The sequence below is a fragment of the Crocodylus siamensis genome, chromosome 2 (assembly GCF_052110815.1).
Source record: "Crocodylus siamensis isolate JL-2025a chromosome 2, ASM5211081v1, whole genome shotgun sequence".
NCBI classification, from domain to species: Eukaryota; Metazoa; Chordata; order Crocodylia; family Crocodylidae; genus Crocodylus; species Crocodylus siamensis.
In genome coordinates, this window is record NC_143396.1 from 110,737,380 (window position 1) to 110,762,467 (window position 25,088).

General features: G+C 42.5%; 1 protein-coding gene across 1 annotated transcript in view; it reads left to right on the top strand.

Moving 5' to 3' along the window:
• The window catches only part of AFG2A (AAA ATPase AFG2A), a 343,648-nt gene that overhangs the window by 73,708 nt on the left and 244,852 nt on the right, over positions 1–25,088 (top strand). Inside the window, 1 exon segment of the mRNA XM_090034520.1 lies at positions 5,898–6,107. Within this exon segment, the coding sequence (XP_089890646.1) occupies positions 5,898–6,107 (210 nt within the window).

Sequence of the window (25,088 nt, forward strand, 5' to 3'; positions counted from 1 at the left end):
CATGCAGATGAAGGCAGGTTCTTCTGTACTTCCTGCAGTGTAACTTTGGATGTGTTCAGGAAAACCATCATAGATTGGCACTTGGAGTCTGAAGCATACATGGAGGGATGCTGCTACAGAGGCTGAAGATCAGAGCAAGAAGCAAGTGACCGTGTCCTCCCTTTTTAAAAGGACCACAGAAAGTAGCTTGGCAAGGTAAGAAGCAGCATTTTCCCTTGTGTAGCCTTTCGCAATGGCAAAAATTCCATTGGAGAAATTTGATCATCCAAAGTTAAGGGACTACCTGAAACAAAACGTGCCAAATGCCGGCAGTTTTCCATGTGCCCAGAAGCTTTGCCAAGACTGTCTTTCTGCAGCGATTGCTTCGCCACGAAGGCTGCTTTGGCAGAGCATCAGTCCCATTCCACTGCAGCTGATGAAGCGACCGACCCTCAGAATAACTGTGCTGCACATTTTATTTGTGCTGTGCTGCTGGACCAACTAGGACCAGTCTGAGTTCCAAACGGAGCTGGTCCACTTCACATCTATGAATTTTTCTACTGTCCCAAGCCATTGTGAAGGTATTTGTCAGCTATGTTTTGACTTTAACAAGATCTCAGCATTGTTTGACAATGCCATGTACATGTGCAAGGTTTTCTGTGATGTGTTCCAAGGAATGGTGCCCAACACTTTTCACATCCCCTACAGTGAGCACATTCTGTCCATAGTAAGTGACATCTGGCACACACAGTTCCCCAAGTTGGATAGTCTGGTGTCTTCTTTCAAGAAACCTTTCAAGCACTGTCCAAGATGTAAGCTCCAGGGCAGGGAGTCCATTGTCAGTCAAAGTGGGGACTCACGTGGCACTGTGCTGCTGCCACCAGAGCCTGTGCTTACACAGTGAAATTCATGGTTCATTGCGACCCATTGCTATGCCAAGCATATGCAGCACTACCAGCAGTTTGAGTGAGCAGCTGGAAATCACACCCAGCACACAGTGCATGCTCAAGCTTTGCAGTCTCTTAGGGCAAGGCACCATTCACAATCAAGTGATGTTTGTGGCTGACAATGCCACCCGGTTTATAGAGCTTCTGACATGGTTTGAAGTCTGGCAGGCTGTGATCCACTGTGCACGCAACAAACTGATGGATTTGATAAGCTGGGTTGAAGACAGGGAGTCACAAGAACTGTTGAGCTGTCCTCATGAAAACCAGCACAGAAGGGACCTGTTCCAGGCCATAGTTGTGAAGCTGAACCAGTACTATACTGCAGGTATGACCTGTCATTGCTACTGCAGTTCATTAATACAACCAGGTGCTTCTTTCTTGACTGCTGTTCACATTTTGGACTCCAACCAGGTGTCTTTTGCTGAGTTATGACCCTCGGCTATGGAAAGCAATTGTGGGATGGAAAGAGCATGACAGTGGACGTGTTGTTTACATGACTCGTCAGAGTGCCAGATGCCTGTGTGTGTTCTGGGACTCTGTGACCAGTTTCCACATCTTTTGGCCCTGGCAAGACGCTGCCTCACCATTTCAATGAACGTGATGGACACTGAGTGTACCACCTTGCTGTCTGGTTAAGTGTTCACCCCACAGAAACAGAATGTTTCCAGCAACTCTGGCTGGGTGCAGCATGCTTACATTTAATGCATAGTATAAACTGCCTGTCTCAAGGTTAGTATTCAGTTTCAGTAAATTCCTTTTTTATAATGTCCTTTATTAAAGTGTATATAGTTGGTATTAGTTACAATTCATATTATGCATAGCCTTATTTCCCTTGGTGCAGTGTCTGCTTTACTGTTTCATTGCTGCTGCTTGACAGCCCTGGGGTGTTACTGTTCTGCAGAACAATTTTCTCTGTATGAACAGCAGTCCTTCCTGCCCAAGTGCAGGGGGGCTGGACCCAATGATCTATAAGGTCCCTTCCAGCCCCTAACAACTATGAAACCGGGTGAGTTAGATTTGGGTCTGTAATGAAGGAATTCTACCTAAGCAAAGTGTGATCACTATACCGCTGAGCCTAGGGCTGTAGGTAGTTTTTTCAAATTTTTCATAGTGACAGAACATTGCATATGTTGTTAGAAACCAAACTTCTTTTCCGATCCAATGGCAATTTACAGAGAGTATCCAACTGATTCATTAGTTATTTCTTTGATGTGTTGAATATGTTTTGTGTTTAACAGAGGTATTTAAAGTTATTCAAAATTGTACATGTAAACATTTAGTGTTTTCTTTCCTAGATGTTCTTATGATATATTTAAGTTAATTCATGTTTTATTATTGGGCTGGGCTTAAGTTCTACTTTTATTCCCAACAGAAAGAAGAAAAAAACAAATTCAATAAAAATATACTCAGAATAGAAAATATTCCCAATAGCAAAAATAGCAGTTGAAATGTTGTTTTATAGTCATAGTTTCATAGTGTTCTCATCTGGCCTTACAGACGAAACAAATGTAGCTAAAAATTCAGTGCATCATGCCTTCTAATGTAGCTTTTAGGCATTGAGCAGTGGCTTTTCCAGTTGGCAGCATGTTCTAGGATAGAAGCTGACTTGCAGCTATCTTTCTGGAAATTTCCCTTTACCTCTGTCTTTTTTATCCCTGTTCATCTACACTCACCTTGCTGGTGTAAATAGCACGTAGCAGTGGAATAGCTTGCTTACAGTGATTTGACTCTATACTTTTGCTATAATCTAATTTTTTCATGTATTTCGAGGTAATACAGTTTCCATACATTATTTTCCTGGACTTTTTTTGGTTGTACCAGGTTACTAAAAAGCCAATTTTGTTATTGCTTTTGAGAGTTTTAGTAGCTTCTGGATAACTTAATTCATTGTAAAAATTTATGTATCTCTGTGTTCTTTCTGTGACAAGATCTCCTGTGCCTGGCTAGAAAGTGTGTTTACTGCTGGAACGATTACTTTGTTCTTTACAGATCTGAATCTATATAATAAAATAATGTGGGGCTGTAAATTTAGACAGGCCTAATTTATATCTCTTGATGTTTCCTAGGATGATTATGCTGCTGTTATTATTTTAAGGTTGATTTCTATTTAGTTTGGGCAATATATATGAGTTTTTAAAACATAGCATTTTCGGTTATATTATTAAGAAAATATAGGAAAGATATTTTTCTTGTCTTTATCAAAACATTATTATCTGACTCCAGATGATCCCCCCCCCCCCCCCCAAAAATAGATTCTGTACATGGAAAATGTATACATTTGTTGATCTGAAATTTGTCTCCACCACCACAGTAGTAGGGGAGGCAGTAGGAGCAGGCGGGAGAGGGTCTTACTTTAAAAGACAGCTGGTGAGCCACATGAGGACCACGGGTTCCCATCCAGCCACCACTCTCCTCATTTCTCCTGATTGCGGTGGCCTGCATCTTTAGGCTCCCCTTCCCTCCTTCCTTCAGTTTTTGCCTCCTACCCTTGCCTCTGGGGACCAGACCAGGCTTCCTATACTGCTTAAACTTTTCCATTTGGCAGCATGTTCTAGGATAGAAGCTGACTTGCAGCTATCTTTCTGGAAAGCTTCCCTTTACCTCTGTCTTTTTTTATCCCTGTTCCCTGTTCCTGTGGTCCCAGTTTTGTGCTGTACAGCCCTAAACTGCTGAGAAGTTGGGCAGCCCTGCTTTATGACTTTGTCTTCGCATCATGCAAATGTATCACGGTTTCTTATTTTGTTGAATTACATGTGTGGAAGTTTCACAAATAACTGTTTTTTACTTCATTCAGTATTTTCAGAAACTCTTGATTCTTCCCTTCCCCAGTGTCAAAATTCCAAGCAACATAGTGCAGAACCATATTCAGCCCATTTACAACTATTCAGTCAGTCCTTGTTCGTTCAGACTTGTTTCTCTGATGGAATAAAATCAAAAGTGCTCTTTCATAGTATTTCTCTAAAACAGCACTTTGGAAATAAGTGTTGGCACTGTCAGGTAGCAAAAATTGGCATTGACAGATTAGTAAAATTGGCAAGCTGCTTTGGCAGTACAAAGGCCCTAACCACTAATTCCCCTGCTACTGGATTCCTTTGCTTTTCCTGATGCTGTTCTTTCTGCCCTGACGTTTTATTGAATTTGTTTCTCTTTTTTTTTTTTTTACCTTCCCCCCACAGGGAGTTCATCTGTATTCTTAGGTAATTTTACTTGCACTTTTGTGTGCTTCCTCAGTATTTCAAGTATTTATTTATTTATTCAAGAAGTAGAAAAAGTGACCACTACGAATCAGCTATTTTAAACAGAACTTTTTCCAGAGCTCCAGCAACAGTTTCCCATAGAATTTCCTTGTGTGGGTGACTACTTCCTCTGGCAGCAACTCATCAGCTTACTTTTCAAATAACTTAAAACCTCAGGTCAATTTTGAGTTTATGTCCCACATGTATAGATTTTTTGTGCTTGTTTTGATTGGCGTTATTTCCCTTCTGTTAAAACAAGACACCTAAAGTGCTATTACAATTGTTTTATTTGGTTTAGAATTTGACTATACTGAGCACCAATTCTGAAGTGTTTTATTCCCCTTAAATACCTTGTTGATGCTTGTTCTTAGGCTGAATTACTTTACTGAGAAGTTATCGGCACGTTTTTAGTTTCTAATGTTCAGAAAGCACAGTAAAGCCATGTAATAGAAGGAGACTGTCTAATTATTTTAGTTTTGGAGGAGTACGATTTTCAAAGTTGGGAATAAGGCTGATGTATTATAGTAACAGTGCAGTCCCATGCCTACTACTCTTCCAAGCACAGCTGAATCTCTAGAGTGGAATCATCATTTTATGACTCTGAAAATCTGGCTCCCTATCTTTGAAGACCTGGGGTGAATTCCTCAAGACAATGTCAAGCGATTCAATTGCTTGCTTAATGTTTTTAACCCTTGAAGATGACAAAAGGGAGAGACAGGCAGACCCTTTGGCACGCTATTAGAAATTATGTCATAGATGTAAAAAGTTCTTGGATGTAAAAAGTTTTCAGTTTTCTTTATAACTATATAAGAAAAAAGTAGCACATCTTTTTTAATATGCAACATTACATTTAATGGAGGGAATTCCATATAGATATACATGTGTTGATCCTGCCTCTCCTCCTTTAACATGTAATTGTTTGTGAATTAATGTTCACCTTATTTTCTATATAACTGCTAGTTAAATTTCCAGAGGATGAATCTATGATGGAGTGATTAAATTATGATATAGAGTGATACAGATCCCAATAATTCATGCACTTAAGTATGTCAGGACTCAGTAGAACTGCTTGAATATATATGACAGTATTCTTTCACAATACGTCATAGTACACAGTAAAATAGCATGTTATAAATAAGTATTGGGACTGGCAGGTAAAAAGAAGTTGTCATTGACAAGTTAGGGAGATTGGCCTACCAGAGCAGCATGCCAAAAAGTGCTAGCCATTTGTTCTTATGCTACTGAATTCTTTTTTTTATTGGTGTTGGTGTGTTAGATGGTATATAGTAACCTCTTAAATTCATATGGTACTTTTCTCTGGAAGGGTGGTCATAGTTATAGAATACCACACAGCCAGGAACTGAAATGCTGGGAATCTTTGAATGGCCTTATTGTCTTTATCAACTATGTACTAAAATTAACGCTATGTTGTATTTTTGTACAGCTAGCTATTGGCATTTGAAGTAGATGTCCAGTATGGATTTCATGTCCCCTTTTCTTCATGTAGTTTCACTTTACTAATTTAGAAGTGTATTTCTTTTTGATTTTTTTTGCTTTGTTGATTATTTGTGGGTGGTTTTGTGTTTGTTTGAAAAAACTTCAAAAATTTAATGTATATTTTTAAAATTTCATGAACAAGGCTTATTGAAAAGGGAGATTTATGCCACAGTTTTGTACAATATTTGGTTCAGTGCTAAGGTGTGGATTTAGTAAAAACTTTTTGTTGTTTTTACAGGTATCTTGGTCAGACATTGGGGGACTAGATAATGTCAAACTGAAATTGAAACAGGCAGTAGAGTGGCCATTTAAGCATCCTGAGTCCTTCATCCGGATGGGGATTCAGCCACCGAAAGGAGTACTGCTTTATGGACCTCCTGGATGCTCAAAGACAATGATAGCTAAAGCTTTGGCCAATGAAAGTGGCCTCAACTTCTTGGCAGTCAAGGTAATTTGTTCGTTTATACTTTTTATTTTTACTTTGTGTTATATGAAACACCTGTGTCTAAATCTAAAGCAAGTTTTTTGTTTTACAGAATAAGCTTTGCATATTATGATTTGCCTAAGCCATTGGTTCTCAACCCTTTTATCTTGTGTTTTCTCTGCTTGTATCTTGTGAATCATATATGTAAATCTAACTATGTGAACTTTGTGTGGCATTTTGCAGTATCCTTGAAAATATTTCATGGCACCTCAGGATGCCATGTGCCCCTAGTTGAGAATCACTGGCCTAAGCCTTACTAGTTTATGAGGTCTCATTTAAAAAAAAAAAGACTGAGTTGAATCAGAAAACATGATATTGAAGCATAAATGAACCTTTGATGGATGGGTAGATATCTTTAATTTACAACTGCACCAAAAATTCTGACAAAGCCAGAAAAGGGGAAGAAGAGAGAATGTAGTTCTTTCCTCAAAGCTCCAAGGCATTTAGGCTTCATCTTTTCCTATAAATACCCATTCATTCAGGTCTACAGAACTTTGTTCTTTCTTTCCATTAAGATATGCTCCTAGGTACAACTTCATCAATGAAGAGTTGCAAAACCTCTTGGGACACTTGAGTCACTGGTAAACAAGGCTATTTTTCACTCTGTATCTACCAAGAAAGCATTAATTCTTTCTTTTATGTAAAACTTTGGTGTTGGTGGGGGGCGGGGCATGTTCCAAATCCAAGAAGAGCAGCTAAAATATACCTTTGTGCTTATCCGCTTTGGAGATTTGGGAACCAGTATATATGGGATTTGGGAACCAGTATATATGTATATACCAATTTAGCTATACTGATCAAAGCTTTTATTGTAGATGCAGCCAAGTGTGAAACTGAATTGGGGAACTTGCCCCACTTCAAGTATGCATAAACTGCACTGGTACCTGCCACTTTTTTTTCTTTTTTCTTTTTTTGACATTGATGTAAAATACAGATTTCCTGTAGAGCAAACATGTATGTAGGCAAGCCCTAGAAGAAATGCTCAGTTTTGGAAAATAACTTCTATTTCTTTCTGCATGGTATGCATTGGGATGAAACCATGAGCATTTTCATATTCTTCAAAAGCTTCATCTTTGGAAGATAATCAGCCACAGATAAACTCTTCATCTCCCAAAAGGAAGCAGAGCCTACTTATCATAAATGTCTCCTGGGTAGAGATGGCACCTGCTAACACAAAGACATTTGTTAAATTTGCCCTTTGGCTCATTTATTAGCAAGCGTGAATTTCTCTCCTTTGCAATGATACCTTTTGGCAAGGAAGTACTGTATTTACTTTAATATAAGAAAACCCTGAATATTAGATACGCCGCAATAATTATATTTATATATGCAAAATTATGAATTTGTTATAATTTTCCAGATATAGAATATAATTATTGGAGGTTTGCCTTGAATTTGTCTCCCTCCCACAGCTACAGCAGGGAAAATTAAATCTGGGGGTGTCAGGTAATCCCCTTGCCTTTGCCCCCTCAGAACTTTTACCCTGAAGCCTTTCCCCCCTTCCTTACTGTCAGGCCCTGTTCTTCCTGAGCACATGGAAGTGAGAAGCAAATTTGTAAACACTGACCTTGAAATAAACATATCTGTAGTAACTTGCATATAGAGAAATTGCTACAGGTACCCAGAGGCTTAGTTCATCCAGAATTGATGCAGTTTACCTCTTTTGAAACTGTTGCAGGCTTTAGCATAGGTACTGCATAAACACACCTTTAAGTATCACTTCTGTACCTACTTGTATATAGTACAAATGATGCATGCCATTAGTCCAAAGTCAAAAGGCTCATGATTTTTACTATATGGTTCATTGGCTTGGGCCCCAGCAAAGACCACAGCATTTCAAGCCATGGTGACCCCACAGCTCAGCACTGCTCTGGATACTTCTCCACAAAGGATCCATATTATAATATCACCCCACTCATGACAGGAACTGGGTGTTTTTGTCACAAGTCTTGGGATCCTCTAGAAATGTATATGCAGATAAGGTGCAGTTGCAACCTGGTCCAGCTCCAGCTCATGGAGGGCGAGACCACACTAATCATATGCAACAGGCTAAGAGAGGGGGCAATAGGGATTGTAGGTAAACTGTATGTGGCCATGTTTGGTGATGTTTGCCAGACATTTATTGGAATAGGAAAGAAAGGCACAGCTCGGCTGTGAGAGTGAATAGAAAATACAGGCATACCTCGTTTTATTGCACTTCGCTTTATGGCGCTTCGCTTTATTGCGCTTCGCAGATATTGCGTTTTTTACAAATTGAAGGTTTGTGGCAACCCTGCATTGAGCAAGTCTATCGGTGCCATTTTTCCAACAGTGTTTACTCACTTCGTGTCTCTGTGTCACATTTTGGTAATTCTCACAATATTTCAAACTTTTTCATTATTATTATATTTGTTATGGTGATCTGTGATCCGTGATCTTTGATGTTACTATTGTAATTGTTTTGGGGTGCCACGAACTGCGCCCATATAAGACGGTGAACTTAATCGATAAATGTGTGTGTTCTGACTGCTCCACTGATCGGCTGTTCCCCCGTCTCTCTCCATCTCCTCAGGCCTCCCTATTCCCTGAGACACAACAATATTGAAATTAGGCCAATTAATAACCCTACAATGGCCTCTAAGTGTTCAAGTGAAAGGAAGAGTCGCACGTCTCTCACTTTAAATCAAAAGCTAGAAATGATTAAGCTTAGTGAGGAAGGTATGTCGAAAGCTGAGATAGGCCGAAAGCTAGGCGTTTTGCGCCAAGCAGTTAGCCAAGTTGTGAATGCAAAAAGATTATGACTCGCTGAAGGCTCAGATGATGGTTAGCATTTTTTAGCAATAAAGTATTTTTTATTAAGGTATGTACATTGTTTTTTTAGACATAATGCTATTGCACACTTAATAGACTACAGTATAGTGTAAACATAACTTTTATATGCACCGGGAAACCAAAAAATTCGTGTGACTCGCTGTATTGCGATATTCGCTTTATTGCGGTGGTCTGGAACCGAACCCGCAGTATCTCCGAGGTATGCCTGTATAAGTGTATTTAACGGAGTGGCTCACCATGACTTGAAAACTGTTGGTGCTAAGGGGGGGACAGGTATCTTTTTCAGATGGGTCACACTAACCTATCCCTGTGGTAGGTTCCCAACACTATGTTTGCGCAGTATGGGCCAGGTGTTTTTTAGTCATGCTCAGTGTTGGCTGCATTTAATCAGCTTTATAGTTAGTTTCCATTACTGAGCATGCACTACTTTTAGCACCAGTTTAATGATGGGCAATGTATTTAATGAGGTTTCCTTGTATACACATACAGGCTCTTTTTCCCCATTTTAGTGGTGGGGGAACCTTGTCTTGTATTCAAGTAAATGAGGAACTTGCCAAAACCTGCTTTTAAGAAAGGGAGAATATTTCAGTTTTAAAAGCCCTGGTTCCCCGATATTTTTTTCCTTTGCTACTGACTGTGTCCCAAATGTCTGTCGCTGGGTGAGCTGTCAGGGTCCTGAGTGGAAAATTGGCTTCCTGATGATTTCTTTCGAGAGACTTACTTACTTTTCTGTATCTTTCCTATGCCAGAGGAAATTCTCTAGATGTCTGTGCAATGATCTCTCCAACTTACACTGTTAACACAGTTAAGTAAAGTATGCTGTTAGGTTGTTTTTAATATACTAAAAATAACATAGCATTCCCATGTATATACTCAAATGGCACAGGAGTTAGAAGGGGCATAGTGAAATGCTGCATCTCAGAGGATAAGATGTGTTTCTAGTTTTCCTCTCTTAGTGAGTATAATCCAAATATATTTCCCAGGAGTGGGAGTTAAGGGAAAATATTATGGTAACATTATTTACATTGTATTCTGTTCTTTTTTGTTATCTCATGTGAAACAATAAGGTTATGCTTAGAATGAGTTTAACATTATTGTGTTCTTGCCTTTGGATATTCGTTTGAGCTCTTCGTTATCTGTGGTGTTACAGATGTCAGCAGGGGAAAATTTCAACTGTCTTAAAAGAGCAACAGTGAGCCTAATTCTTAAAGGAAAAGAATTAAAATTGAGTAAGGATTTGTCTCTCTTGCCTACCCTCACCTTTTTATTCCTTAAGTTTATTGAGGAGGTGATTGTCCACTGCTTCTAAGGCAGTGTGAGGGGAAGGGGGAAGTCTTTGTTTCACTTCCTCATCACTCAGGATACTTTTACATGTGCTCTGGCGCATTATGATTAGAACGTGTTCGAGCAGACTCGAATCGAATCTGCTCATGTGTTCTCATCAGAATGCTCCGGTGTGCTGCAGAGTGTTGCACGAACTTTAGTTAAAGCACTCCTGTTGCATTTTGGCAGAATGCTGAATACACGAGACACTGTGGGCATATCAATTAGAGTGGCATCTGAGGACCTCTGTAGTTAACCTTCCCCTCTCCCCACATCCTGGAGCATAGGTGCCCTCAGAGACCAATATGACTTTTTAAAGCATTTTAATGTGTATTGCATTTTTAAAAATCTGATTTACTGTTGATACATTCCTGTAACTGATACTGTCCTGTAACTTAACTTTTCTTATTTCTTTAACGCTTTTTCAGTGTTTATGCATGTACCTAATATAAGTGTATAAAAACCTGGAAAGGAAGGAATCAGGTTAATTTTTGATCTCTGAAATAGGCCTGCTTCAGTGTTTGACCTTCTGATTTGATGTAGACATTTCTTTTGCCTGGTTTAATTCTTATTTTCGTCAAAAATGAATTAATTTAGTATTCATGCAGTCTTCCCTAGCACAAGCCAAAAGACTGATAGCTTTCCTCAATTTTTTTTTGTGCTTTTTGTATAGCTGATAGAATAAAAATATCACCTAAAGGTAGTAGGCCCAAATGTATTCTTAGGATACTGAAATGTATCTTTCAATTCCTGTCAACCTGATGACAGCTTTCTGTTGTGCACGACTGTCTGGCATTTGCTTTGGTTGTCATATATTTCCCTGAAATTGAATGTGGAACAAATGAAGCCCTTAGTGATTGGATCACTTCTGTCTTGATTTTTTTTACCTCCAGTTTCTTTTGACAGTTTTCTTAGGATGGCTAGATACCTGTCTTGTTTTGACAGCTTCTAAACCTGGGGTCAGTTTTGACAGGATGCATCTTTCAGACTTAATCAGATTAAGGCTTTATGGAACTGCTGTGGGAGCAACTCCAGATGATACCTGCTATACTGTATGTTTTGGGGATGTAAAGATTTTTATACCCAGGTTTCTGTTGCATCTTGATTACTGTAGTTTTTCTTACTCTATGTAGTTTGGGCCTTCATTTTTTAGGAACTGTTTTATTACATGTAGTGAGTTTAGGGTTATAGCTTAGCTCAGACCTACTTTAAACTTCAAACAGCTCTTTATTTCCTGGGCACACTTGCCTCAGGAATATCACAGGCATAAATCAGAACAGGGCACAGGCTGGAACTGGGCTGGGCTGGGCTGCACCAGCAGGGAGATAGGGGAGCTGGCCTGGCTGCATAGAGACCCTGCCAGCTGGGACCCTGTACTTCTGGGCCCTGCTGGCGCTGGCCTTGGGACATAGGTGCGGGCCTTGGTCCCGCACCCGCTCACTCCCAGGGCCCCCCAGCCTTGCAGTACAGGTGGGGGGCAGTGTGCAGCCAAGACCCCCTGCTCCCCGGCAGGGAAGGAGCTCGTGCTGAGCATGGGGGAAAGGCAGCCCCTTGCCTGCCTTGTGGCCTGCGCTCCCTGCCGCAGCCACTCGCAGCCCATGCGGGGCTCTCCTGAGCAGGTACAGGCAGCCCCAGGCGGGCTGTGAGCAGCTGCAGTGTGGGGGAGGGTCCGCTTTTCCCCACCACTCCCTCCTATACTTACCACCAGCTTGTAACCCACCCCACTGCCAGCATGAGCCTTGCACCAGGCCTGGGGTCGCCCATCTGAGCTGTGCATGGCAGGAGCAGCTCTGGTCCCCCCGCTTGCCATGTCGGACAGTGTTGGCTGCTGCTGCCCACCCAGAGCTCATGTGCTGGGCGGCAGCAGCAAACGCTGCCCAGAGCAGCAAGCGGGGGGGCTCCAGCGGCTGCTGTGGCAGCGGCACAGCCCCGATGGGTGAGCCCGGAGCTAGTGTGGGGCCCAGGCTGGCAGCGGGGTGGGTTACAAGCTGGTGATGAGCACAGGGAAAAAGCGGCTCCTCGTCCGCTTCGTGGCCGGTGCCCTGCACTGCAGCTGCTCCCAGCCTGCGTGGGGATGGCTGTTCCTGCTCAGGACAGCCCTGTGCAGGCTGCAAGTGGCTGCAGCAGGGAGTGTGGCCACAGGGCGGTGGAGGGGCCGCTTTTCCCCATGCTCTACACCATCTTGTCCCCTGCCCTTCCCCACACTCCCCCTTACCTGAGCTTTCTATGCCGGGGCAGCCATGTGGTCCCAAGCCAGAAGCCCCCGCTGGAGCTTCCTGCTGTGGGGCTGGGGCCAGGTGGGCCCTGCTGTTGAAGGAGCCCTCCAGGGGTTCCCCTGGGTTCTACTGCCCTTGGTTCCTGTCATCTTTAACAGGAACTAAGGACAGATGCATTTTAATTTTCTAAATTTTTTAGGGGCCCTGTGGGCCGGATAGAATTGCCTCACAGGCTGAATCTGGCCTGCGGGCTGTATTTTGCCGACCCCTGGCCTACTGCCTGCAGCTGGGCTGTAGCCCCTGCATGCCTGCAGCATTGTATGTGTAGCTGCTTCCAGCCCCTACAAGTCAGCAGTCTGCTATATTACCATTTTGCCCTCTGCGGTCCTCTCCAAGAGGGTGTGAATAGATGAACAATTATACCATCTAATAGGTAGAGGGAGGTTTCCTGTGCTTCAGGAGAATCTGTTAACTCTTTTATCTATTGTGCTCTTACCTTGTAATAAATCGAAATTTAAAATGGGGCATCTTACCTCTGAATAAAATACGGTTAAGTTACCACAGTTTAAATTCTGTTGCTGTTTGATAGAAACAAATCAACAAAACAGTCGTAATAGATTTGCTGAAGCATATTCGTAAGTGATAAACAGGGATTCTAGTTTTCTGTTTCCCATAGAAAAATACAGTAAAATGCAGATTTCCTCTTTTTAAGGAGAAAAACATGGGAAACGGTGGGTTTCCCCTTGTAGGCTGCAGAGTTCCAGCCTGCAAAAGGCTGGGGGGAGCAGGAGTAGGGTGATCAGGCAGGGGGTCCAGGTGCATGTGCACCTGCACACATAAACTTGGCAGCCAGGCAGCGTGAGAGCAGCTCCCACAGCTCCCTGCAGGTAAGTTGGGGGCAGAGGGTGGATTGAGGCCCCCATAGGGATGGAGTTGGACTGGTGGCACTGCTCAGCTGGGACTGTACATGGGGCTTGTGGATGAAATGCACGTCCACAGGGCCTGGCTGGGGAGCGGGACCTGTCTGGGGGGAGGCTGGCTCCCCACCCCTGCCTGCACTCCTGGAGGAGACATGGGGACATGTGCACAGGGTAGAGGCAGATGTGGGTTGGCTGCTGTAGACTTGGGGCTCCCCGCCCCGCTGCCCTCCCTGCGGGGGCATCTGTGGCCCAGCAGGTGGGACCCAGTGCTGCAGGGCAGGGCAGGGCAGGGCAGGGCAGGGCAGGGCAGGGAAGTTTGGTGCTAGTGCTGGGAGCCCTGTGCCACCATGTTGAAGCACCTCCTCCCACCTAGCAGCAGTGGGGGGCTCAGCTTCATGCCACCACCCCTGCTGCTGCTGCTGGGCTGGTAGGGGGAACCTAGCCATGGTGGCACAGGGCTCTGGTGGAGGCACCAAGCTTCCCTGCCACGCTGGGTCCTGCCTGCTGGGCTGCAGAGGCTCCTGGGGGAGGGCAGCAGGGTGGGGAGCTCTAAGCCTGCAGCCACCAGCCCACATCTCTTCCCCCCTGCCCCACAGGCTCCATTCCAGCTCTGCCACTCTGGCCACAGCCAGACCTCCCATGGGTGGCAGCTGGGGCTTAGGTTCTGCTTTGGTGGGGCAGGGGACTACAGACGTGGGTCCCTAGCCATGGCAACTGGGGTTCCCCTCCATTGGGGCTGGCACTGGCAGGGCCAGGGGGCTGCAGGTGGGCAGTGAGAGGCACATGCAGATTCTGGGGCTGTGGGTCAGGAGTGAGGGGCACTGTCCAGGGGGTTATGGGTTGGGAGTGAGGGGCACGAGCAGGGCTGGGGGTCTGTGGTTTGGGAGTGAGGGGCAATGGCATGGGCGGGGCACAGCATATCAGGACTGCTCAATGCCCCAAAGCATTGGGGGGTGGAGGGGAAGTAGCCACAGTTGGACCACATCCTGGTGATCAGAGGGCAGAGGGAGCTCTGATTATCTATGATTAAAAAACCCAAAATCAAATGCCAAAACGTATAGGTATTTAGAATTTATTCAATTATAGTGATTGAGGTACTGGTAGGCTTCCAAGTTGCTTTAAAATTGTAAACATATCGATAAAACATTGTATTCAGTTCACACCTCGATAGATAGATAGATAGATATAGGTATAGTTGAATTTCATTTTAATCACAGAAAAATGTGGATTTTGGGGTTTTAATCAGGATTTGCACAAGGGGGATCAGAAAATTTGTGTTTTTTAAATGGAGAAAACCAGGATCCTTGGTGATTAAATCATCATCGCACTTTAAACGGTTTACTTTTTTTAATGGTCCCTGTGCTACATTTAACATTGCTCTTTAGCAATCTGGGTCCGATACGAAATGGATTTGAATGTGCTACATGCCTTTCTCTAACACGTAACTCAGCAGTGTCCAGCTAAATGTTTATGTATATGTGAAAGCTTAGATTTTTTATCGGAGGTTTATGTGTTCTAGCACTTGGGCAAGGATGGACCTAGGTGTCCGAAAACATTGATTTTGCATGTGCTTGGTACATCTGCCATTTTGAATTAGATAAACATTGTAGCTTTTGAGTCTTGTCACTCTTTAGGTAAAGTCCCTTGACAGCCCAGTTAAGATTGCTTTTATGCCCTGGGCTATTGGGGAGCAGTAAATGCAAGATTGAAGCTGGCCTATTGGGGGGGCTGTAAGTGCAAATTTCACAAGGTCAGAAAGCAAGCAGGCAAGAGCGAGCCTGTAGCTTAGTGAGAAGGGCTCTCCCTTGGGAAGGAGAAAGCTCAGGGTTTTACTATTAAATACTTACTGGATAAAATGCATAAACCACATTGGGAGCAAACAGAGGATGCCTTCAGTCCTGCCTGTCTTGTAGTCTGGTGGTTAACATCATGTTCCTGGGAAGTGAAAGAAGTGGGTTTAAATTCCCTCTGGCTGAGTGAGCCTAGAACCCAGGTCTCCTGTTCTCTGAGGAAGTGCCTTAACGACAAAGACATTAGGCAAAAACGGGGGAAGGTGGCATCCTCCTATTGTAACAATTAGTTATGGTTCAATGAGGCCATAGCCTAAGGTGAATGAAGCCTGTGTAGAAGGGTTTTTTTTGCAGATCTGACATTAGCAGAAATACTAATTTGAGGGCTGTAGGTATTTGCATAAATGCTGCCTAATTCCATGAGAAGAGTTAGGTCGTACATATCCTCTTCCTTCCCCCCCACTCCTCCCAAGCATCCTGTTTGCTGGTCTGTACATTTGCTTTGGTAGCCTGCCAGCTGCTGTGAATTCCTACGAAAGTATGCATGGGTGTCTTCATTCAAGGTATATGGATACCTGGAATGCAACATTGTCTTGACTAGGAACCATAATGAACTGGGGCCTGATCCAAAGCCAGCTAAATTCAGAGGGAGCTGTTGGTCAGCCTCAGATGAACACATCACTGCAGTCTCCACGCCTGTTTTCCAGCAGCTCACACAAGTTTTGAATTCATAGAAAACAACAAAAGTTAACTACAAAAATTGTGTATGCACTGTATGTTGTGAAAGCTTTCAGAAGCATTGGTTCTTTTCTTGCTGCCTGTCGTTGTTTAAGATTTTTCTGTTTAAGAAAACAGCATAGTGATAATGACAAGAGAGTGCCTAGACTTCCTGAAAACTTGGATCACTAAAAACTAAGCAAGTTAAAATCCAGGTCTCTAAGTGCGACATTGAGTGTTATAAACATACTGATTTGGAAAAGCAGTATTTTATAAACTGATGGCAAGAAGCATATGCACATTTACACAATGAGCATGTTAGTTGGGCAGATGTTGCAAAATATACGGCTTGAAAATACTTTTTGTGTTTAGTTACCCAGTGCAACTATGGTAAAGAATTTTGGTAGAAAATGTTCCTGACACTTTATTTTTTGAGGTTTTTGGTTTTCTTTAAATAAGGGCCTTTCAGTTCTTAGCCTTTTCCAATCAACAGTAATTATAAAAATATACACTGTGCTCAGAGCTCTGACTTCACTTTGGCTTGCGCTAACTTCCTGTATCCCCCTGCAGATGCCTTTTTGCAGCTCCTAGTGCTTGACATGTGCTTAAGTTTAGTTTGTCATCTGGGTCAATTATGTCAAAATATTTTCCAATTGAAATTTCCTCTGCCTTTCTCCTTGGCTTTTGGATACAGCAGTTAGAACAGATTAATGAGGTCTGGAAAGGCCAACGACTTTGCTTTATGAAGAACTGTCATTGAGTTTCTGGAAGAAGATAGGTTAGCCTTTTGACAGGGATTTTCAGCAGGTCCTTCATTAGTGGCTTTTGTAAGCAGATGCATGAAACAAAGTTTAGTGGTCATAACTAGCTGAGCAAAGAGTATTTTTTTAAAAATTACTCCTCTCATTGAAATAGTTGTTCTGGTACAAAGTCTCTGTATAATGATTTGTCCAGGACCCCATTTTGAATCAAGACAGAAGTTGGAATAGCATCCAGATCACCTGCTTCCCACTCTGCTGCCTGTCTTCACAAATTCTTATCAACCTTTGGCCTATGACTGGGCTACAGATTTTGTCATGCACCCAAAGCCTATGCCAGTGCCCTTTATTAAAATAACTGCCTTTTTCTATCTCTTGTCATTCAAATAATCTTCAGATAGTGCTACTTTTTTTTCAATTCCTTTTAATTTGTGTGCCTGCCACACTATGGGCTGTACCTTTTCAGCATTCTTTGATAATGTTTTTGGCCCTGTACATGTACTGAACTGATGGCTCTTTAATAAGAATAATGGTTCTAACAGATGGGGAGTCTTGACAGCATGGCAATAGATTAGTCTTTGTCCAATGAGTGGCATTCTAGCCTAGTATTGCTGACAAAGTACCTAGTGCTACAAATTTGATAAAATAAGTATTAATTTGTATAAGAAATCAGAATTACAATTATATTCTGGTATATTACTTAAATATGTCTTGCATAATTATCATTAAAACTTATCAGTCTGGGTTCAAAATTGATTTGCCTTCCTTTTATCAGAAACATTGTATGGTGTTGTGTTGTTTTTGCCTATATAGGAAAAAATTACACTGGGCAAGTGGGTAGACAAATTTTAAAGGTTTCCTTTACTGTCATGGTTTAATATGCCTAAGAAGTTGCATTGACTACAGATACAACTTAATGGTGTCAGACACATTTTTAAAAAATCCTTTGTGGTGCAGGTGGGAGGAAGGGGAAGTGATCTAAAGAGCAAAATAGCAATGAGCATAAGGTTTAAATGTTGCACAAGAATTTATGAATGACAGAGTAGAACAGCAGAGCAATAAAAGATAAGAACCAGGCTTCCTTCTCACCAGGTATACGTAACAGCTGAACAAATAGCTTCTGATATATATATGGATAAATTATATACATGGTCAAATACAAACTTTGCATTAAAAAGGGCTGTGCCATTAATGTTAACCAAGACTCTGCTAACTTTTGATGAGGTTTTTTTTCACACATCACTGCTAACAGTAATACATGACTCCATGCATTATGGAAAGTCCAAGGTAGCATCTGAGGTGAGAGTTGTAAAGAAACAATGTTCCTCATTTCCAAGTTCAGCCAACAAGCTTTCCTCAATATTAGATTTGGGCTCCTCTTTATGACCTGTTAAACACTGGCATTCCGGAGTCATTCATGTTTTTACTTGCACCAGCAGGAATCCAAAGTAAAAGTCACTGCCATGCAATTATTAGTAATGAACTTCTATGACAAAAACATGTAGCCAAGCCAAGACAGGTCATTCTTGGTGACAGAATTAAGCATCTTGGATTCCCCATCTAATCTGGTTGAAGGCAGCCCTCTATAGCATGGGTTGGGCTGGACACTTGCATCCTGTCCACCACCAATGGCTGCTGATCTCCTGTTACTGTGATTTCCCTCCCTGCTTTGTGCCCCCCTCTGCTTAACAGATGCCCCCAAAAGCAGTGGTGAGTGCCAAGGGGAAATGGCAAATTCGGCAGCAAGAGCACAGCATAGGAGGATTTAAGCATATGCTTTAATGTAGCCTTTTAAATCATGGCTTTAATATGGCTCCTTAAGTTGGTGTCCGCCACTCAGACCTTCATGGGCCAGATCTGGCTCATGGCCCATAGGCTGCTGACCACTCCTCTGTAGTGTGAGTCATAGCCTGTACCTGGTCACATCTATAATTAGGGCTGACCTGAAAAACCCATTTATGTCTACTGGTGCCACACTGGCCTTGGCCAGTGTGAAAATGATTCGGTAGGGTCCAGTATTGACTTAGTAGATCAGAACATGACTGCTGCAGTGAATGATTATAACAATGCAGCTGAAATAGTGAAGTCATGTATTGTGAAAAGACTTGCTTAAAAAGTAGCTTTGGCTGACAGGCTGATATAATATCTCAAATTTTCTCTAATTGTACCTGTATTGTAAGGCCTCTAATGAGATAAATCTTTAGTGTTATGGGACAATTTAAAAAAAAAATTGTGGAAATGTTAGCTTGTAACTCCGGTTATGGACAGATGTTACAATTATAGTGTTAGAAACATCCATTTTGTGGTCCAAAAAGTGAACATATAGCAGTTCAAGCAGGTTGCATGAGGAAAAAAAGCATGGTGAAACTACCACAAAATGTTAATTCTTTCCAACAGGAACTTATTGGCAGCCCCGCTATTTTTCGTGCCATGTCTAAGACCTGTATAGTTGCACATCATCCATCCAGCATCCTGGAAGGCTGTGTTCCCGTCCTCCCCACCCCCTCCCTCTCAACTCCTGGTTATCTGTCTCCTGTGATTGAGACTGAACTCTATTGCTCCATGGAGGTGGAGTGTAGCAAACATGTCTGTATGCTGTCTTGCTGCTCAGCACTGTCTTTGGCTGAGGCAGTGTCAGAGCCCCATGGTGTGGTGTTCACCAAGGGTTGTGCTGTGTGGCTCTGCTGCAAGGTCATGTTTAGGGCTAGGTTTAGCTCTGCTGGACCTGTGAGATCACATGGTTGCTGCAGTGCATAAGCCTGTCAAGCTTAAACAATAAAGCTACCAACATAGTCACCAGTCCCCTGCACCTCCCACATGGGCTTTCTTGCTCAGTGGACATCTTGTTGATGAGCCCTTGTGTGTACTTGAGTCTTTGTTTTTGATTAGCCTGCTGAGGTCTCCAGCTACATAAAGCTGCAGGATGTGAAGTATTTTGGGCATGCAGTCAAGGCATTTTATAGACACGCTCCAGGGGACAACGGGAGACGGGGGGGATACATGTGGACGACACTTTAATTAGTACAGCTCCAAGAGCTGCGCTAATTAAAAGTGCCTGGAGCATCACATGTATTAGTATCCCTGCACTGAAAAATGGCAGCAGGGAGCTTTTGGACGCTCATCGAACGAGCTTTAGTTTAGAGCACCCTGCCGCCATTTTTCAGCATGGGGATGCTGATATACGTGACACTAGAGGCTGCTGGAGCATGGTAATTACCATGCTCCAGCAGACTTGATTAATTGAGTCTGCTCTGACATGCTGTAATTACAGCACATCAGAGCAGCCACCCTGCACGTGTGTAGGAGCCATCAGATGCTAAGAGTAAGGACAATGGTTGTTCAAAATATCTTCTCTGAATTAAGAAATTAACACCCATTGGATTTTAATGCAAACTTTGGACCAGATGCTGTTTCACCTATTTGGAACTTAATAATGACCCTATTCCCTCGTATGCAAGTCCCTGAAAAACAGTTAATGCAAAAGGCAAATGAGTCCTCCCCACTCCTGCTTGCTGCTTGTTGTGACTTGGTCTTCAGATTATGATGCTGGAGTGTTACAGAAGTAGGCACATTTAATGTTTTTTCAGGGTCGTGAGCAAGTTTAATGGGATCTGGACTTTTGTATATTTGTTGTTAGGCAGCCAGTTTATCATGAGATATAGCATCTTGCTAGGGATTTGTTTTCTGAATAGAAGGTCTCATTTGTTCTCCATGGAACAAGCTTAGGGTTAAAGGGCAGTATTTGACACGCTTATATTATTCACAGTCCCTTGATCTGAGGATGGAATAAAGGTTTTTTCCTACCATGGCTCATGGATGGGTCTTGAGGTGGCATAAGAGTCCAATCCTTGAGCCATAGCTCCATCCATGGGAGTTGCAGGTCTTTCTACCAGGGAGAATAGTCTGTAACCTGGGATTCCTCTCCTTTTCCTTGCTCTGCTCTCTCTTTTCTGCTTTGAGGGCAAGACACTTTCCGTCAAATTGGGCTGCCACTTGGTTGAGGTTGCAATGCCAGTGGAATTGGTTAGCAGCCAGCTCCTCCCAGCTCTTGATGTTAGCATCCGTTTTCTTGAGAGTTGCCTCCAGTGTGTTCTTAACAGTGTTTCCTCTGGCCACCATGAAATCTCAGGCCATTACTAAGCTTTGGAGTAGATCACTTACTTTGGGAGTCAAGAATCGGGCATCCAAACACAATAACTTATTCCAGCAAAGTTGATGAACTAGATGATCAACTAGATAATAATCTTTTTGAGTACAGCTACCTCAGCCCATGCCTGGGAGTGAAATTGAGGGTCTTTTTATTAAAATTATATGTTAAAAACAGGAAGGAGAAATTAGCATTTTAGAGTATCAGACAGGTATGTGTTAACTTGCTGTTTTGTAGAAAGGGTTGATATGCTATCTTTTTATTTTCAGAGCAGGATTTTTCAAACTTCATTATAGAATTGCCTAATAAAGTCTGAAAATGTTACTGGCTTTTGGTACTGTAATGCTAGGTCAGAGATCCTATATAATGGCCAGGAAACCCTCCCCCCCCCCGCCCCCCCTGAAATTAAGTATTAAATATGTGGACAAGATGTCTGCTCATATTGTAATGACTTGGATTATTTTTACAGTATTTGGTACCTTGCAAATAAAGAATTATTTTGAACTGTATTGAATATTTTGCAGTCATTAAGATCTGTTTTGGGGTTTTGGCAATCCCTAAACCAATGGGAAATTATTCATAGATTGTAAGGCTGGAAGGTGTTAGGGTGACAATAATTTGGATTTTTGGGCAGCATTGGATCTGCAGCTGGAATAAAGGCTTTTTTATGTGTCTCAGCAAAATTGGTGGCCACAAGGCAGGATAATATATTAAGACTAACCTTGCAAATGCTTAGGTATGCAGTTTTCTAACAAAGTCACAGTGTTAGAGCCCATTGTGTAAGAAGAACAAGATGCAGCCCACCAGCTATCTTCAGGAGATGAAGCAAAAGCAAGACCTTGGAACTGAAGAAGGAGTCAGCAAGAAACCAGAAAAAAACAGTGATTTACTGAGAGTACCCGAGTTCATGGCCTTACGCGTGTGCTTCTAGCAGGGAGGCATGTAAATGATGAAATGCATAAGCAATTTAATGCTAATGAAGTAAAGCTGTAAACCAAGGAGGAGCTTATGATGGGAGAAGAAATGGGTGGAACAAGAGGAGGGACATAGATGGAGTGAATGTTAATATGTATGAACCAAGGTGTATAAAATGTGGAAGAAACTAATGTTCAGTGCAGGTCCTCAGTTTGTTTTTTGGGACCTTTGCACAAAGCTGTCTCCATTCTGAATAAAGCTGTTGCGAGCAGTGTGTGCTGGTGTTTGCTCCGTGCTTGCTCTGGCTAATAAGTACCAGGATCCGTGAGCAATTGTATTGTTGTCTCCCTAGTCGTTGGGCGCCACATGGAGTTGGGGTCTAACAGGAGGGACCTTGGAAGATCATTGGATCCAGCCCCTTGCACCAACCAGGAAAGATAACTGGGGGTCAGGTAACAGTAAGGTGACTGTGTAGTCTCCTCTTGAAGATTTCAAGGGTAGGTGATTGTACTACCTCTGGAGGGAAGTTATTTCACAGTCTGGACACCCTGACTGTGAAGAAGTTTTTCCTAATGTTGAGCCTGAATCGGTTTTCCAGGAGTTTGTGGCCATTACTACTAGCTTTCCCCTCGGGTGCCCTCGGGTGAACAGTTGCTCACCGAGTCCTTAATGTACTCCCCTAGTGTAGTGGTAAGCTGCTGCCAGATCCCTTCTCAGTCTTGTTTTCTTCAGGCTGAAGAGTCCCAGGTCCCTCAGCCTTTCCTCATATGGCTTGCCGTGTAAGACTCTGATCATATGAGTGGCTCTTCTCTGTGTCAAAGATCAAAGTCTTTGATTTCAGATGCCGATGGCAAAAGGTCAGAGGCTAACACAACAAACTCTGTAATTGTAATTTATCCCTCTGTATTAACAGTGCTGCATATACACACCCCGGTCTGTGCCTCAATTTAAATCACTTGAGTTCCCATACGAGAGAGGGATACTAACCTTGAACAAATTGCATCTTGGTACCATAATGTCAAAAAAAAGACTCCTGCTCACTGTTATCACCTACCTGTCTGGTTATAAATCCCCCTCCTCGCGCCAAGCCAGTTGTGCCGACCCAGGCTCGCAGGTCAAGGGTGCACCGCATTAGGGGCGCGACACTCTGGACTCCCTCAAACTTGTCCAAGTTCTTGTTAAAATGTGGTGCCCAGAAATAGATGCAGTACTCCAGCAGCGATCTTACCAGTGCTGAGTAGAACGGAAGAATCACCTTCTTGGTTTTGATGGAGATGCATCGATTGATGCATGCCAGAGTATTTTTTTCCCTACTGGCTTCAGCATCACACTGCCGGCTCATATTCATACTGTGGTCTGTTATCACCCCCAGGTCCCTTTCATTCATGGTGCTAGTCAGTTTGGTGCCACCAAGCCTATAGGTATGTTGGGGGTTGCTCGTCCCGAGGTGGAGCACCTTACATTACTCAATGTTGAATTTCGTCTGGTTCCGATCTGCCCATCTTGCTAGCCTGTCTAGGTCCGCCTGTATCTGTAGCCTATCTTCAAGTGTGACCACGCTTTCCCATAACTTGGTTTTGCCCACAAACTTGGCCAGTTTGTTTGTATATTTTTTTTTCTCGTGTTCCTTAAGCTTGTTGAAATACACCCTCTTCCCCTGCAGAAGATGAAGACTTCTCAGGAAGGTCATTTCCACATAGTTTTAGACCTGCTTCTTTACATTTCGTTTATACTGGAATCCACACACACTTTTAATTAAGTTTCATGTAGTTCCATGTAGTGTTTTATGCATCATGTTCCCTAGTTAACACTGCAGTGTCTGTGCGAGTGTGCTGAGTATTGTAGCACAAGGCTATAACAGTGTTTTAGATTGGAATAGACAGAGCTATGTGTGGGAGAACTTTGGAACTGTGTCTGTCTGGCTGTAGAAGTATTTTGCTTTCTTAATTACCAAAATTAGATTTGTAAAGGAGACATTTATTACCACTAAATTTCATATTAGTGGCAAGTTAATTACCCTGATACCTTTAGGTGGGAAATTCCCTAAGAGGCTCTAAAATATTGATATTTTTAATTAAGAAAATTACTGTGTTTTTTATTTCAAGGATGCCAGGTGTTGTTCTTGCAGTTTAAAACCTCCTTTAAATACTCTTGTTACAAGTGTGCATATACAGGCTTATCTCTTGTTGTAGCATGCATGAGGAGGTTTTATCTTTTGTGCCATTAATCTTCCAAGATCTAATCCTAATCATGTTTTAAATGCAAGGATTTATCTTTTCCCTGCCTCCTCCCCCCCCCCCCAAAAAAAAAAACAAAAAACCCAAACCAACAAAAACCTGAGGCTTTCAAAAGAGGGTCATTTATCACATGGGTGAAGATGGAATGTTCAAACAGAGCAAACGTAGAAACTGTCGACTCTCCTGAGGCCGAAAAAACAATAGTTTGAGGATATTTGATTTCTCTCTTGTACTCTTTGTTCTGCGTATCCTTGTACAGTATTTGTTGAAGTGAGCTAAAGCTCATGAAAGCTTGTAGTCTGTCTGTCTGTCTGTCTGTCTGTCTGTCTGTCTGTCTGTCATCTACTTTGATTAGTCTAAAGGTGCAAATTGACCCTGCCTTCTACTTGACCTGAAAAATGCTTCCTGCAACTCTTTTAGAATTTCCTGGATCACTGTTCGGAAGGGACACGTTCTGTTTCTTCACTGATCATGATCGGGAAGATGACTTGGGAAAAACAGAATGTAACTTTCTGGAGATTAAATCACTAAACTGTACTAGGCGTTAATAAAACCTGTGGTCAGTGATATTGAAACTTATAACCAATTTATATCAACAGGTGACTTATGATAAATGGTTGAATGATTGCTTGTTGGAGGAAAGCTGACAGTCTGCAAGAGAGGTCTTAACAATCCAACATAGGACCAAATGCTCCTTCTCTTGCACTTACAAGTAACGGGAGACAGAGATCAGGCTAGGGCTGACTCATGGCTAGTACGTACATTCAGTTTTGATAAAAGTCCAGTTTTCGTGGCGTGGATTTAGCAGTTTGTTAGGCGATGCTTATACTAGCATCCTCTGTTTGTGATGCTGTTCTGGACTTCCCATCACAGTGTATAACAGCAGAGTTTTCTGATTTTTGTGATGAAAATCTTGTTCGTGAAATCAAAACTGTTTTTGAGCGGCAAATTGTGGGTGTATGTTGATTAACTTGCATAAAAATCCACACAAAAATGTACTATTAATGTGTAGCTGGACCTTTCACTTCCATCTGGTATTAATGCTTGAAGGGTGGGGGGAAGGAAAAACAAATTAAATGTCAAAGTAGACTATTAACAAAGCACACCTTGA